A 14,818-nucleotide genomic window follows, 5' to 3' on the forward strand; every position below is an offset into this window, starting at 1 on the left:
CATTACTTTACTTATCAACTTTTTGAGTTCACTTATTTGAAGATGTACACAGAAAAATGTAAATTTGGGCTTTCACGTAGGTAAACGTTTAACACTGACAGGCTAATGACAGAGGTACGTGCTTGTTGCTGTTTCTCTTAGGCAGTGTGAGTGTATTAGCACTGAAATGAACACTCTTCCTCATCTTAAGCCATGTTTGTGCCTGTAAAAGATAATAGGAAGTGACAACTCCTCACGGTGGACAAATACCCTCTCACTTCCCCCTCTCTGCCTTCTACTCCATTCACTGTGTGTATTTCTACAGTCAGTGAGGAGAAGCGGAGAGAGAGTTCCACTTGTATCCTTTTTACATACCTATTACATACGTGTTTCCCTCAGATGCAAGTGTAACGGTCACGCCAGCGATTGCACTGAGGGGGAACTTCGGGGCCTGGTCTGTTCCTGCCAGCATCACACAGTGGGAGATGACTGCCAGAGATGTCACCCCTTTCACCAGGACAGACCGTGGGCCAGGGCCACTGGGGACTCCGCCAATGAGTGTTTGAGTGAGTAGCCTGCTTCTGTTCCTCCGTCACAAACCCAGCGGGTGCAACCTCTCGTGCAGCTCTTGCATTTGCTGCATGAGCGAGTAGATAATGACAATCAAGTATTCATAGAGATTACTGTAAATTGAACGATACTGTTATCTGATGTTGAACACAGCGTCATGCAGCATTTCACTGTCTGCCACCACATCTCTGTCGAGTGGCACGGTACACTGATACTTGAAAGGTATCGCAATAACCTGCCGTTACAAAAGAAAGCGGCTGTACCCCATTTTTAATAGTACTGGTACTTCAAGAGTCACAGTTTTAATAAGATAAATATTTATGTGTGTGTGTGTGTGTGTGTGTGTGTCTGTCTGTCTGTCTGTCTGTCTGTCTGTCTGTGTGTCTGTCTGTCTGTCTGTCTGTCTGTGTGTGAGTGTCTGTGTCTGTGTCTGTGTCTGTGTCTGTGTGTGTGTGTGTGTCTGTGTGTGTGTGTGTGTGCCAACTGGGTTTTTTTGCTCCCATATAAACAAATACAAGTGCTCCTGCCTACCGTCCAAGGCTAGTCGACAACGCAGACTGACGGAGCGAAATTCGGCACAAAAGTACTTCAGCCGTGGGTTATGAGTCGCGCCTATACTTATGAAGGTAATAAAATAATAACTCCGTAGTCTGAACCAAGATGGCAAACTCTTTATTGCTCCTTGTCATCGGCAGGGGTGGTGCACTACAGCTTCACTTTTTCTATTTCCAACTTTCACAATAAAAGCCCTAGACATCAACAGGACACTGCATCACTGTTACCAGAGGGAACTTCAACTCACTCAACAAAAACTTATCTCTGCAAGGATCCAACCCGTTATAAGCAGCAGTGTGAAGGTGGAGACATGTGAACAGCTGCTGATCTTAATTAAGAGTTTGAACACACGATGGTACAATACTTGTCTCCACATCCTCACGTCCTCTTGCATTGACATATTTTCTGTTGTTAAACTCTCGTTCTGTAATCTGTGGTTCCATTACTTCTCCTGATGTTTTGGGTCATTGCTTCGGTATCAGTATAGACATCCAGATATTTAGCCAGGTAACGTATCCAAGTCATCATTTTGGTATTGTGGCAACACTACGTCTCTGTTATCACTTTACCAGTATAAAAAAACACGATAATTAAATCAGTTTTTAATTGAAGTTAATGAAAGTCTATAAGCATTGACACCTTCTGCTGTGAATAAACATGTGTTGTTCGTATGCACATATGTTTGCAGGCAACCCCTCTTCAGAGCTTTTGTATGTATGAATTAGCATTATTATTATTATCAGCTTTGGCTCATCACACTGCACGTTTACTGAATGCTGTTGGGGATGAATTGTAATTGGCTGAGGAATAAACCGATAAAGGAGAGTGTTTCACAAATTGTATTTGTTTTTTTGCTGAATTCTGTTAAGCAGCAAGCTCGTTTTAATTACTCTTATTGGTGCTTCCAAGCAGATGGCGTCTTAAATAGAGTACTGCACCCAACTTAATCAATGTGGGATATTAATAAATAAACACAGACCATATAAAAGAGACACAGAATGTGGAAACATAATAATCATTGCTTAATGTAATTGCACATCTCTTTCTGGCACAAAATTCATTTTTCCTTTTACTTTGTCCCGCCAACTTTTTTATATATTTCCGATTTCCAGAGCAGCCACCGTGACGTTCTGTCTGCGACTCGGTTTCACGTGCAGGTGATCGTGATCAGCAAATATGCATCAAGGAAATGAAATACTAAAGTAAAGTAAAAGTAAAATGTAAACTAAATGTTTTATAAACATTAGAAATGAAGTTGCTTTCAAGTTTTCCAGACAAATGAGTTCATAATCTTGTGTCGGGGGCTTCCTGTGTCGACAGGATACAACTCAGAGAAGAAACACCTTCTGGACAGTTTCAAAGAAATGACAACTATATTTCACACAAATGATCATTTATCAACATTTAGCATAGACATTTTACTACCAAGTGGTGAAGTCATGATGGTCCCGTCCCTCTCTCGTTATGGGAGAGATGTCTTCATGCTAACAAACGCAGGTTGAGCCGTCAGAGGTCTAAGGTGTGAAACATTTGTGGGCTTGAGGGGCTCAGACCGTTTGTTATGCCTCATATCACGCTCGGGGAGCAGCAGCATCTGCAGTGTGACACGCTGCTGCTGCATGTCATTTAAACTACTCTGAAATAAGGTAGCTCAGAATATAAGAATATAAGAAGCAGGCAAGATCTTTGCTTCCTTTGGCTGATCTTCAATACATTTAATATGCGTGCTGTTTGTGTTGCTGTATGGTCTGTGTACATAGTGCATCAGTGTGCCGTTGTTGACTGTAGCTCCTGTTTGCACGTGGAATGATGCACATGTTTTGTTCCGGATCGGTTTTGACCTGGAAGGATCCACAAAAAGTCCTATAGATTAACAGCAGAGGAAGGTTGTGTGTGTCACACACCTTTGTGAAGTAAACACTTGGATCTATAAATCCTTTAGTCATTAGAATAAAGTCGGGGGCTTATAGTTGTACATGCTTAATGCTGATCTGTTCGGTTGTAATTGTATTTATTATCCTTGCGAACATATTGTATGTGGAAATATCAGCGTCAGTTAACCCTAATGTAACGTTATCTTCAATAGACAGAACACAGAAAAGCATAAATAAAACAAATAAGTGTTATGATAGCAAATGTTCAAAGCAGCGCAGTGCAGCCACAGCTGACAGCAGAGCAACACCAGCACCGGACAGAGATGCAGTTATGTATATGGCGCACTCATGCAAATAAGCAGCAGCCGATTCACAGACACTTTGCAACATCGTCTCCAATTATTGTGGCACATAAAAGACATTTTGAAAGGTGGCGGTAAGTCAAAACATGTACTGTGCAATTATGTTGGCTATTTACAATGAGTGCTATCGCTGCTGATAGCAGCCGACAATTTCCTACAAATCTGGCACAAATATCAAGTGTCTCTTTCAAGCTATATTTTAGCAAATAATCTTTTAGCAGAGGGAGAATGAACTATAACAGACTCGTGACCTTTTGAGGCTTAGAAAACCACCAATTATGATCCAATCTGAACTTTAGAAAATAAACACAAAGTGACATATAGTTATGAACTCCCTAATTTCTTTGTGCCTCTTTAACTCTTCAACTGTGAATCCTCTTTATCGTGGCGCCACAACGGAGTAAACCTGAAAGCGAGGATTTCAAATGTTCCACTAAACTGTGCAGTTATAATAACGTGCAGAAGATCCATATGCAGCACACTGTTTACACGGTGACTGCTTCTCTCAATGTGTTTGGCTATTTGTACATGTATGCAAATCAATTGAATCAAACATCACATTTCCTGAAGGCTCTGCATGTCAGAGCAACATCAAATAATGTAGTGTTCAGTGATGGGCAAGATGCATCAACCAGAATAGCTGAAATAGTAATGAACAAGCACATTAATTCCAACATGTTAAAGTAACCCCATGGGTGACCCTTGATGGAGTGTGTGAGAATAATGCTTTGGTCAATTAGGCAAATTAGCATTGTCCTCCCACACACTATACCCAACCTGCTGGATGCTTCCATCGTATTTAGATTCTGTATTTATGCCGTCTTCCCGAGTAAAAAATAAAAAACAAAAGTCTCTTTTATCAAACTAGTATGTATCCTGCCCGCTAAATACAGCCGCACGTCAACTGTGCTTATTGTATTTTAAGAACGCAGTCTGCTGCAGATGTAGAAATCCTTTCGAAAGAGCATTAAAGACGAACAGCAGTGATTATTACAGCCATAGTTGTTATTGTTATTGTGGGAATAGTAGTAGCAGGTGGCAAATGGAAGCTTCGGGGCGGCTGTTTGTGCGTTGAGTGTTTTTATTGGTATTTCACTATCGGTCGAGGTTGTTCATCACACGTTGATATTGGACTGCTGATTTGTGTGCTCTCTGTTTTTGCTTTGTGGTCTTAAAATAGGTGTGGAGAAATATGCAAAGGGATTGTGTGCCTGTGTTCATGTGTGCGTGTCGGGGGTGAAACAGTGTGTCATTATCATCAAGATTCTCCCCCTCTGAGTCGGAAATCATTTATAGCCCGAGCAGGTTGCTGCGGGTCTTTGTGATTTCCGTTGTTTGTTTGATGTTGTCATCGGCTTAGCCTGAGGCTGTTCCAGTACGAAGACACTTTAAATCCTCTCTTTTTTTGCCACTTATTTGAACATTGAAGGCTGAGGTTGTAGCTGCGAGACTGTGATCATTTCAACAGTGCACTCGTAATATCACTGCAGACCGTTAACATCTAAGCCTTCCGATGGTTCTCCTGCTGGGAAGAAAAGTGTCATGTATGGCAGTATTTTTAGAGCGTGCATCTCTTTGCTGATCTTCAATACATTTAATATGCGTGCTGTTTGTGTTGCTGTATGGTCTGTGTACATAGTGCATCAGTGTGCCGTTGTTGACTGTAGCTCCTGTTTGCACGTGGAATGATGCACATGTTTTGTTCCGGATCGGTTTTGACCTGGAAGGATCCACAAAAAGTCCTATAGATTAACAGCAGAGGAAGGTTGTGTGTGTCACACACCTTTTGTGAAGTAAACACTTGGATCTATAAATCATTTAGTCATTAGAATAAAGTCGGGGGCTTATAGTTGTACATGCTTAATGCTGATCTGTTCGGTTGTAATTGGTTTCTTGTGTTTGCTTTGTGAGATTATTTTCTATCCAGCAAATTAGGACGATACATAAAAAACATGATCTACCTCTGAACCCCAAACACTTCTGCACAAAACCATTTTTTTTGTTTTAATATACTGTACTCTCGTACAAAACCAATCAAGCAGCAGGTAGAAGACTGGCGGCTGGAAAGTTATGATAACTTATACACTGAGATATTTTAGTATTTATTCATAAAGCAACTTTCTGGAAACCATTAAAAGTCATTTTTAGAGGTGAATTTGTGTAGAAACAGCAGCTTCTGTATCGCAAGTGAACCCCGACTACATGGAGGTCGCTCTACAGGTAATGAGAAATGACCCCCTCACACAGGTAACATTAGCATATATCAAACTCCTGCTGTTAGCACAGAACCCCCTCCTTCTGGATGTTACATTAGTAATGTATGCATGTATAAAAACTTGATATAATATGCAAGAAAAAAACGGCGTTTCTTCATCACAACCTTTCAAATAAAACTGCTCACTGCTTCAGTGCTCTGACCAGATTGGGATCATGTAAACAGGAAATGGACAGAACTCATAGCTTTGCAATCTGCTTCTCATTCACCCATTCATCAAAGGTACCACCAAGCTAGGCTAGCTGTTCAGTCTTCATGCTCAATCTAAGAGAACCGTCTCTTGGATCTACTTTCACATTTAGAATACAGACCGGCATCATTCTTCTCTAACTCCCGGCCAGAAAGCGAATAAGCGTATTTCTCAAAATGTCAAACTGCCCCTACAATATAGAAAGTCAGCCAAACTACAATAAAAGCAATATAAAAACAGACTTATGACTCTTTGCTGTATTAAAGCTGAAACAACATTAAAGATTAAATCGTGTATAAAAATGAATGGCCTCATTTGGTATGTATCACCGCAGATAGCGTCATTACACATTCCTTCGGCGTGAGTGGAGAGGACATTATGAGGATTGCACAGCCAAGAGACTTGAGCCCTGCTCTGGTGTCATCAACAATGTGGATGGACAACTGGGCTGCTCGTGTTTGCAAATGCAAGACATTATCAAAAATACATATCGTGTGTGGGTTAGGTTAGCGGTGATTTGTCTGTAACGGTACACTAAAGGTCGTACTGATCAGTATCCGGCGTGATCCCTCACACACTGCTTTCTTATCACTGCTGGTGTTCTGCTCTGCCGGCTGGTCCGACATCTCATTCGTCCAGCAAATTAGATGTAAAAATGAGAAATGATTGTGCCTGCAGGGATTGTGCAGGTCTCTCTCTCTCTCTCTCTCTGCAATACATTCTGCAACAATACAAAGAAATTATTCATATAAAAGGCAGAAGACAAAGACACGGGGACTAGCTTCACCTCTCATGCAGGTGTGGTGGGCTGTCCAAAAAGCGTGCCGTGCTGCTGGAAGACAGGACAAGTTAGCGCCACCTTTTTAACTTCTTACTCGTCTCATCGACCACTAAACATCCCGGAGTTTCACCAATAACAAAATTAAACATTCATAGTTTGGTCTGATACATAACCTGGGGTTCATATTTTGTTAGTTTCATTTAACTAATGTACATATTTGTCATGTCTGACAAGTATTCCCATCACAGGAGCTGATTTCTGATGCTTTTTATTCAACAAATCTTTGAACAATCATAATAACATTGGGTCTCTATGACTTGCCGAACTGCAAAGGGAGTTTATTCTGGACTCTAAGAGACCGTGCGCTGTTAAAAGCACTGGAGATACAGAATGAACGTGGCTTTCACTGTGTGTCCAGGCTAATCTCCCTGAGACAAAGCCCCAAGGAGCAAAGCAAGAGCAACATCCACGCCTATACGGGCTTGATATGCAAATTAAAGAGTCCTTGAAAGCCCTCAGCAGAGTGCTGCAGGACTGGACTGTCAAGAGAGGTTGTGGCCACTGAAGTCACTGGGCCGTCCCTTTCTTCACACAGAGACCATGCAGAACATTTCTTTTATTGTAGTGCAATTTGTAGAGGATCCGTATAAAAAGGGTGATTCTCAGAGTTAAGTATTCTTGACTTTTGGTTTCCTGACTTACCGAACAAACCTCAGAAGGAACTTGTGATCAGTCAGACCAAACCATTAACACAACACATTCCTCCTAGCGTATTTGCTGCCTGCATTACGTCCTGCAGCCACAATATTTCGAGTGGAGGAAGTGCCCGCTAGGTTTCTAGGGGACAGAGTTTTTAACACAACCACCATACATCCGAATCACCCTTAAACCACACCAGACCTTGTGTAAAACACTGTGCTAAAGTTGCATTTCTTTTCTTTACTTGTTCACCTTACCCTAAAATGCAACCACCACATAGTGTAATTGAGAAAAGTAGAATGTATGTCTGCGAAGGCTGCAGGCCACCACCACAATACCCCCCAGTGCTGTCTTCTAAAGTGTTTCTATTGTAATCCTGTTGATTTCTCATCCAAAAAGTGTACGAGGCACAGTGTTGGAGGAGGTGGCTTCATCAATCACAGGAAGAAAAAGTCCTTTGTGCACTATTGTGTTCATACTGTGGAGCTTTACTTGTGTTGAGCTTCCACAGTGGCAGCGATGCACAGGCAGAGGAATGTCTGTGGAAGAGGTGGGTTGTGGATGGGCCGACCTAAATGTGGTCAAGATGGCCAAACGTGGGCTGCGGGAAGCTGTGTGGAGGTCTTTGTGTTGCATCGGTCGAAAAACATCTGTAAGTGATTTGTCTCTGCCATACTCTGTGTGTGCACTGCTTGTAGCAATCATCGTCCTACAAACACCACCTTTAAACTCCTCCTGCTGCACTCATTCACTAACCGCTTTATAGGAATACTTAAAACCACGAAGATGTCACCAATGTCTTCCTATTTGGGATTTGTTCTTAGTTAAGTGCACACTTATCAATATTGATTTCAACAGTGATCAGCTGATTGAATGGATGTTATCAGAGGTTATCTCTGCCATTCTAACGCGTCAGATGAGCCAAACTGCACCTACTCTGTTGTAAAGTGAACGTTGTGAACACAAAGACAACAACACCTCCCGGGTGACTTCCTGGAGTTCTTTCTCACCTGACTTCTGCCCAAGCGTCTTTTTCTTGGGTGTGATTTTATATCCTCTACTGACGCTACTAAATATGAAGCTCGTTAGTCTTTCACTTCCTGCAGAAGTTCCTCCACTTCAGAACTATTGAAGGTGTTTATTTTCCACCCTCTTTGGACTTTCTTGTTGGGAATTCTTGAATGAATTCTCTCAACTTTCTCTTGTTAATGTCTGTGTGTGCACACGGCCCCTGGAGTCTCATGCCCTTCTATGGCAGTTGGCCGGGCGGTTCCTCTCTGCTAATTCGGATCAACGGGCATGCGCTTTCAATTTACGAGCACAATAGGATTCATCATTAAAAAGAAGTACAAACTATTCCGTGGTTTAAGAACATGCCATGCGTCTGACGTAGACTTTTCTCGAGAACAAATTCAAGACGATGTTTTAGAAGATATGGAGTTCACCTCGATAGAAGACATGCATTTCAACATGCTTATTATAATGTGTTTAATGTGTTGATGTCTTTACCTTCAAGGCTGTTAATGGACAGACATGAAACATACACATCGAGCCGTCACAGTTGGGAATGATCCAAACTCGTCACATGCCAATTTCAGTGCAGATACCCAAACCAAAGAGCCAGATAAAACAGTCCAAACAACGGCTTAATGAACAACAGCAGCAAGTAATTAAAACATTAGCAAGTAGTACGTTTGAACTCGCTGAGGGGGAATGAAATCCAGATGTTCAGTTTGCCCTGAAGCTCATTTCAGGATGAAGGACCGTAATTAAACAAACTCCTTTTTCCCGCTTCGGTTCACACATGAATGAGCTTTTGGCACACCTGAAGTTATGTGACTAAAACATCACTTTGAGATAATTTTCCTCTTTTTGAGGATAGTCTGGAAGTCTCAAACGTTCACCCGGGATAGCAGTACACAGCATGGATCAGTTTGAGATGTTGTCACAGTCAACATGCCACTAAAGGAAATGCAACAGAGGCTCAGGCTGTTGACAGTACTGCCACCTGGCTATCAGCTGGCCTGACCAGCAGTGGCAGCACCACTGGCTGGCACAATAAAGATAGAGCGGATGGGAGCTGACAGGTAGAAGCCGGCAGGTCGCATTTGTGTTCTCGCTGCCCACCAGTGGCAATCAGAACTGAGTCATGCTGCAGCGGCTTTCTATGTGGACTGTCACTGTTTGTCAGATTCTGTTGCCTCATGAGCAAAGGGATTGCAGATGTGATAATATGAGGCTCAGCGTTAGTCAAGAGGTGCATGTCAAAGGCCACTGTTAGCAGTGCAAAGGCTACTGCTTCCTTTTCAGTCCATCCATTAGATCTACAATTTCAGGAGGGAAGCTTAAAGCTGCACCAGTCAATGTTAACATGCGTAAAGCTGGAGGATATGGCCAAACAGCTTGTATCCCGATACAGATCCTTTCACATCTCCACAACGACATGTATCACGTGTTTTCTGGTCATTCCATAAATGCATAGCCACATGTTAAAGCCTATGTTTGTGTATTACATACATGACACATGGAAAGTACTGAGTAGAAAAATGAACAACTATTTGTTTTAGTTTTTAGTTTTTTTTTGAGGAATCAACATTTTATTGCTTGAATTGCGTACAATAATATTATCTGTCAAAAGTAAACCCGTCCTGTGCATCGAAGTGCAATATTACATTCTGGGTTTCTAAAGAAAACAAACAAATAAAAACACTTGAAATTGCATTTCAAAAGACGTCTCATGTGCTACTGCTAAACATTTTATCATAACTGATCAAACGGTGATGATGTTCGTAAATATTAACGATCAGGCGTCTCGAGGACTCGCTTCAACCCTAAATGGAACATAAAACTCTTTATTAAATACCTTTTTTAAAGTTTTTCATAAGTTTGTTACATGTTGGGCTTTAAAGCAACTGGTGATCATTTCATTTATTCAATACTGTGAACACTTATTAACAGGAAGGAATAATCATATGGTTATTTCCGGCACAACAGAGCGCTTGATTCATAATAAAATGGGCAATTTCACCTAAATCCCCCCTCAGGGTAACTGGTAAACTAAGGAGGGATTTGATATGAGGGGTATGAGAGCTGTGATGTTGTGTTATCAGCTGAGTAATTTGCTCTTGTATAAACATGAATTACTGTTATCTAAGTGCCCCCTGACAGCCGATTGGCTCCTCATTAGGCCTGTGTGAAATGAGATTAGCAGCGAGCCTCTAAATTATGATCCAATCCCAGAACACATAATCTCTCACACATATACCCTCCCTCCGTCTATTTCTGTCTCCTCTTCCCGTGTGATTGCTCTTTCCTCGCTCTTCACGTCTCTCCTCGCTCAACCTCTCGCTCGTTCTTGTTTTTCTTTCCCTCGCCCGCAGAGTGTAACTGCAGTGGGAGGTCAGACGAGTGTGTGTTTGACGTGGAGCAGTACCGCAGCTCTGGCAGTGGGGGGCGCTGTGTGAGCTGCAGAGACAACACCGACGGGCCCCATTGTGAGCGCTGCAGAGAGAACCACCACAGGAGATCTGCAGAAGAGCCCTGCCTACCCTGCAACTGCAATACTAATGGTAAACTGCACAAACACAACCCATTGTTTTGCTAATAATTTAACAACCCTAATTATAATCCATGAAAATATCATTACTCACTATTTTTGTTTTCTCTGGCACGAGCACATTTAATTCTGCTTACATGCTGTTTTGGCACAATAAGTCACCATAAGCAACATTTAACTGCACACAAAAAGGGCTCACAAGATTAATGTTGCACATGCTTTTGAATCATTAATAACGTTGCATTACTCTCACCTATCGACTACTAAACTGCCCAACCTTGCCCGAGAGTAGACTCTTCTGTGTTTTATAATTCACACAATCTTGTTCGTCTCATGTCCTGCACATCTCATCAGAGTTATCCTCGGCCTCAGCTTCCCAAATGACCATTAAATAAATCCATGACTTTGCTCATCCTCGCCGTTGTAAATTGATTCAGTTGACTCACTGAACGTTGTCAATGAAGAGACTCAGTGCTCATTAAACACTCATTTTAGGTGCACGGACATTAAATGTTTGGGCTCTTAATTACCTCATCATCAGTGTAAAGAGAGTGAACCAGAAGAACAAATGGACAAATACATCAGCAATCTTTTCCTCCACATTTGCTGGATAGTGTGAGGTGATGGCACGGAGTTGTTGGAGTCCATTATATTGATCAAAGGTTATAGCAGACTCCAGCAGGCTTTCCTTTTCTCTCAAGTCAACAATACCCCAGCTGCTCCTTTTTCTCCATTAACTAAAGCTACAGTGTGTCAGCTACAGTGTGGTTGCAAGGTTATATGCTGCTCTTCCATGCTCGTCCCTGGGGCTTTTGAACAATACCAGGACAGAATTCAATAACAGGTATTCAGTTATCCCCGTCATGACAAATTATTAATGATCCACTGATCCTTTTCATCTAATTCACCAATAACCTTTAACCCCATTTCCTTAAAGAAATACTCTTTGTCCTCCTTCTCTCCGTGCACCATTGTAATTCTCTTTTCTTTTTTCTTTCTGCTGATCTATCGGCTGTCCCTCCCAGGCTCACAGGGTCTGCAGTGTGATGTAGAAGGAAGGTGTGCGTGTGGAGTTGGCGTGACAGGGGAGAAGTGTGACACATGTCGGGCCGGCTTTCACTCGCTCGGCCCGGGCGGCTGCAGGTGAGCAACAGAGACAGATGCACACTAAACAAAGCAAATATTAAAGAGGATGACTAAAGAAACTTCCCCAAGCCTGAACTCATCGAACTCCAAAGCAGCCGTTAACGAGAGGATTTAATTTCTCTATGTGACACCACTGTGAATTAGTGACCTTCTTATCAGCGAGTACCAGGATGTGCTGAACAAAGTCAAACTGCTAACAACCGTTCTAAAACAAACAAAAAGCAAATGAACTCAGAGCGCCGTAAACGTTCAATTTTCCATAAGTATTCAAATAAAACTCAAAACAGGGAGTTTTATTTACATCATTTCACCTCTAATATTCCTACGTGTCACCGTGTTTTGGTCACATATATTTGCTTAATTATTTATCCAAAGAGTGAATATTGGACTCACATTCATCAAGTCGCCTGAAACACGACTAATGTTGAATGACGGTGGATAATGTCTGTTGTACATAAGACTTTATAAGAAGATTATATGTCACGGTGGTGTTTGGCTGCACAACAGTGACATCAAAGAGTCAGCTGTTGTAGGTTTTTGGAATGAATTCATAAATAATTGGAGGACAGTTAAACAGTTTTCCCTCTCCAACCTAACGATCAAAAATTGTGAAAACATATGGCAACTAGAAGGATCCTCAGAGAGCGCGGACCTCCGCCAAGCTCGACGCTGCCTTCACACGCTCCTCCGAGTTAAGAGGTCGTACCTCCGACTTCGGTGCGTTTATGAGTATTAAGTCGTAATGTGGAAACAACATGGACGCCGCAAAGAAGATGCGTTGTATTATACTTCTCAGAGCGCTTAAACGACACCGTTTCCGAGTTGTTGTTCTGACTTTAGGTGAATTTTCCAGTCAGGAACTATGTTTTCTGATTATTCCGACACCACATGAATGCAGCACAAATGCCCTGTTTCACAATGTTAAAGAAAGTGAAACAGAATGTGTGTATCATCATGAAAAGTAGTTTTTCAGACAAACAGAGCTGAACACATCACGTGCTTGCGGGAGGTTAACATGCCATGGTCATGTCATGGTCATGTCATGGTCATGGTCATGTCATGGCGACCCGAGACTATAAAAGTATAAAACTAAATAAAAACGCCGCTCTACTGTAAATTATTGCCCTGACCTCCCTCCTCCTGCACGTGGTCAGTGTTGTGGTCGGTCAGCCCTCCTCCGGGTGTTTGACGATCCCTTCTTCCACCCGTTACCATGGTGACCGGATCCAGCGCCTCGTTGCCTTCAGAAACTTTAGCTTTAGCTCCGGCCGACCCCAAGGACAAACTTAGCCTCCAAACGGTCCCCGCTGTCCTGCAAACAGTCGAATGCATAAATGCTTCAGTTAGAAAAGGTCCGTCTCATCCCACCTGGTCCAGAATCTCTTTCATCTATGTTTGAATAGGTTGATAGGTCACGGAGATGTCACTTTAATAATACAAGATATACCCAGTGTTTTGAATTATGACATTGGATTATTTAGCATGTGGTCAATAAAAACTTCAGTCTGTTTAAAGAGATATTGTTTTGTGCTTTTCACTGATTTGAAAAAAAGATCTTATCGTTTCCAGATTGATGGCCGATTACAATTGTTTGTGTATTAATTGAGGTGGCGCCCTGAATAAGAGCAAAATGACCACGTCTATTGTTCTATATTTGTACATTAGATTGTTTCAGTATGCTAAAAGAAGGAGCTCAGCGGGGTTCATTGATTCTAAGATAGGCAGAGTTGCTTTCATCCCAGAGATATGAGAGCGGTTCAGCTCTCATGCTCACACACACACACACACACACACACACACTCTGGGTGGGGTTGTTTGTGCGTCCTTTGCTGCAACCTGAAGATGCACTGACCTGCTGCACACATTCATACACAACTCTTTCTGAACTGAGAGCTCTCCTACTAAGTGTGCATGCATATGAGCCTGCATGATAATGTATGTGATGATGGTGCATGTGTGTGTGTGTGTGTGTGTGTGTGTGTGTGTGTGTGTGTGTGTGTGTGTGTGTGCGCGCGTATGAGAAGTGTGTTTATATTCATAAGATGTCCATCCTAGCTCTCCCTGACCCCCTCTATCTGCCGGGGGAATGCTAAGTTGTAATGGCGTGGTGTTGCATATCAATGACTGTTTGGTGTTAACATTATTTCTCAACACCTTCCTGTGGATACTGTGACAACAAACACCTGGTTAACTACAGGAAAGTGGAAATGCAGTTTTAGCTTTTTGACAAACAATTTAAACATTTGTTCTTCTAATTTTAAAGTTGCAAAAATCTATTTTTTTTGTAGAAACAATGAATGAAATGAGTGTGTGTGATGTGAAAGGGGTGACGAACATGGAAGAAGTATAGTATTCATAAAGCAGAGAATAATGACAAACCCACAGAGAAGGATTATTAGTCAATTATATTATATAATTATTAGTTATTTATAAACCCCGATATCACAAATCACAACATTGAAGCACACTCCCTTCACTCTAGTGTCCCGGCGCTCATCGTGTGATGTGCTTCCTGTCCAGCACCAAACTGCAGACAGACAAAGTTAGCTCGTTAAATAAAGTGCCAGGTATTTTCCCCGGAGCCTAGGCCTGACATCACCAGACCAAATTGCAAATGTGCAACAGTCGGGAACCTCTCAGTTCATTTACCATTTCCAATGGCTGTTATCAACATGTGGCAAGCGCTGAGCGACCATTTTCCGGCCAATCACTGCACAAACATACCAGCGATTCCCAGCACTTTAGGAACAGGTGGAAAGCAATAACAACTCCTGAGCAACAGAAACATGTAAACACATTACAGCATGCAGTTTATGACACAGTTTATCAAA

The 14,818-nt window shown here is 42.0% G+C and overlaps 1 protein-coding gene across 1 annotated transcript in view; it reads left to right on the forward strand.

Annotated features, from left to right (window-relative positions):
- The window catches only part of lamc3 (laminin, gamma 3), a 91,678-nt gene that overhangs the window by 25,632 nt on the left and 51,228 nt on the right, over positions 1 to 14,818 (forward strand). Inside the window, 3 exon segments of the mRNA XM_029445218.1 lie at positions 379 to 545; positions 10,666 to 10,854; positions 11,867 to 11,984. Coding sequence (XP_029301078.1) covers positions 379 to 545; positions 10,666 to 10,854; positions 11,867 to 11,984 — 474 coding nt within the window.

Source organism: Cottoperca gobio, chromosome 12 (assembly GCF_900634415.1).
Source record: "Cottoperca gobio chromosome 12, fCotGob3.1, whole genome shotgun sequence".
In the NCBI taxonomy this organism is placed as follows: domain Eukaryota; kingdom Metazoa; phylum Chordata; class Actinopteri; order Perciformes; family Bovichtidae; genus Cottoperca; species Cottoperca gobio.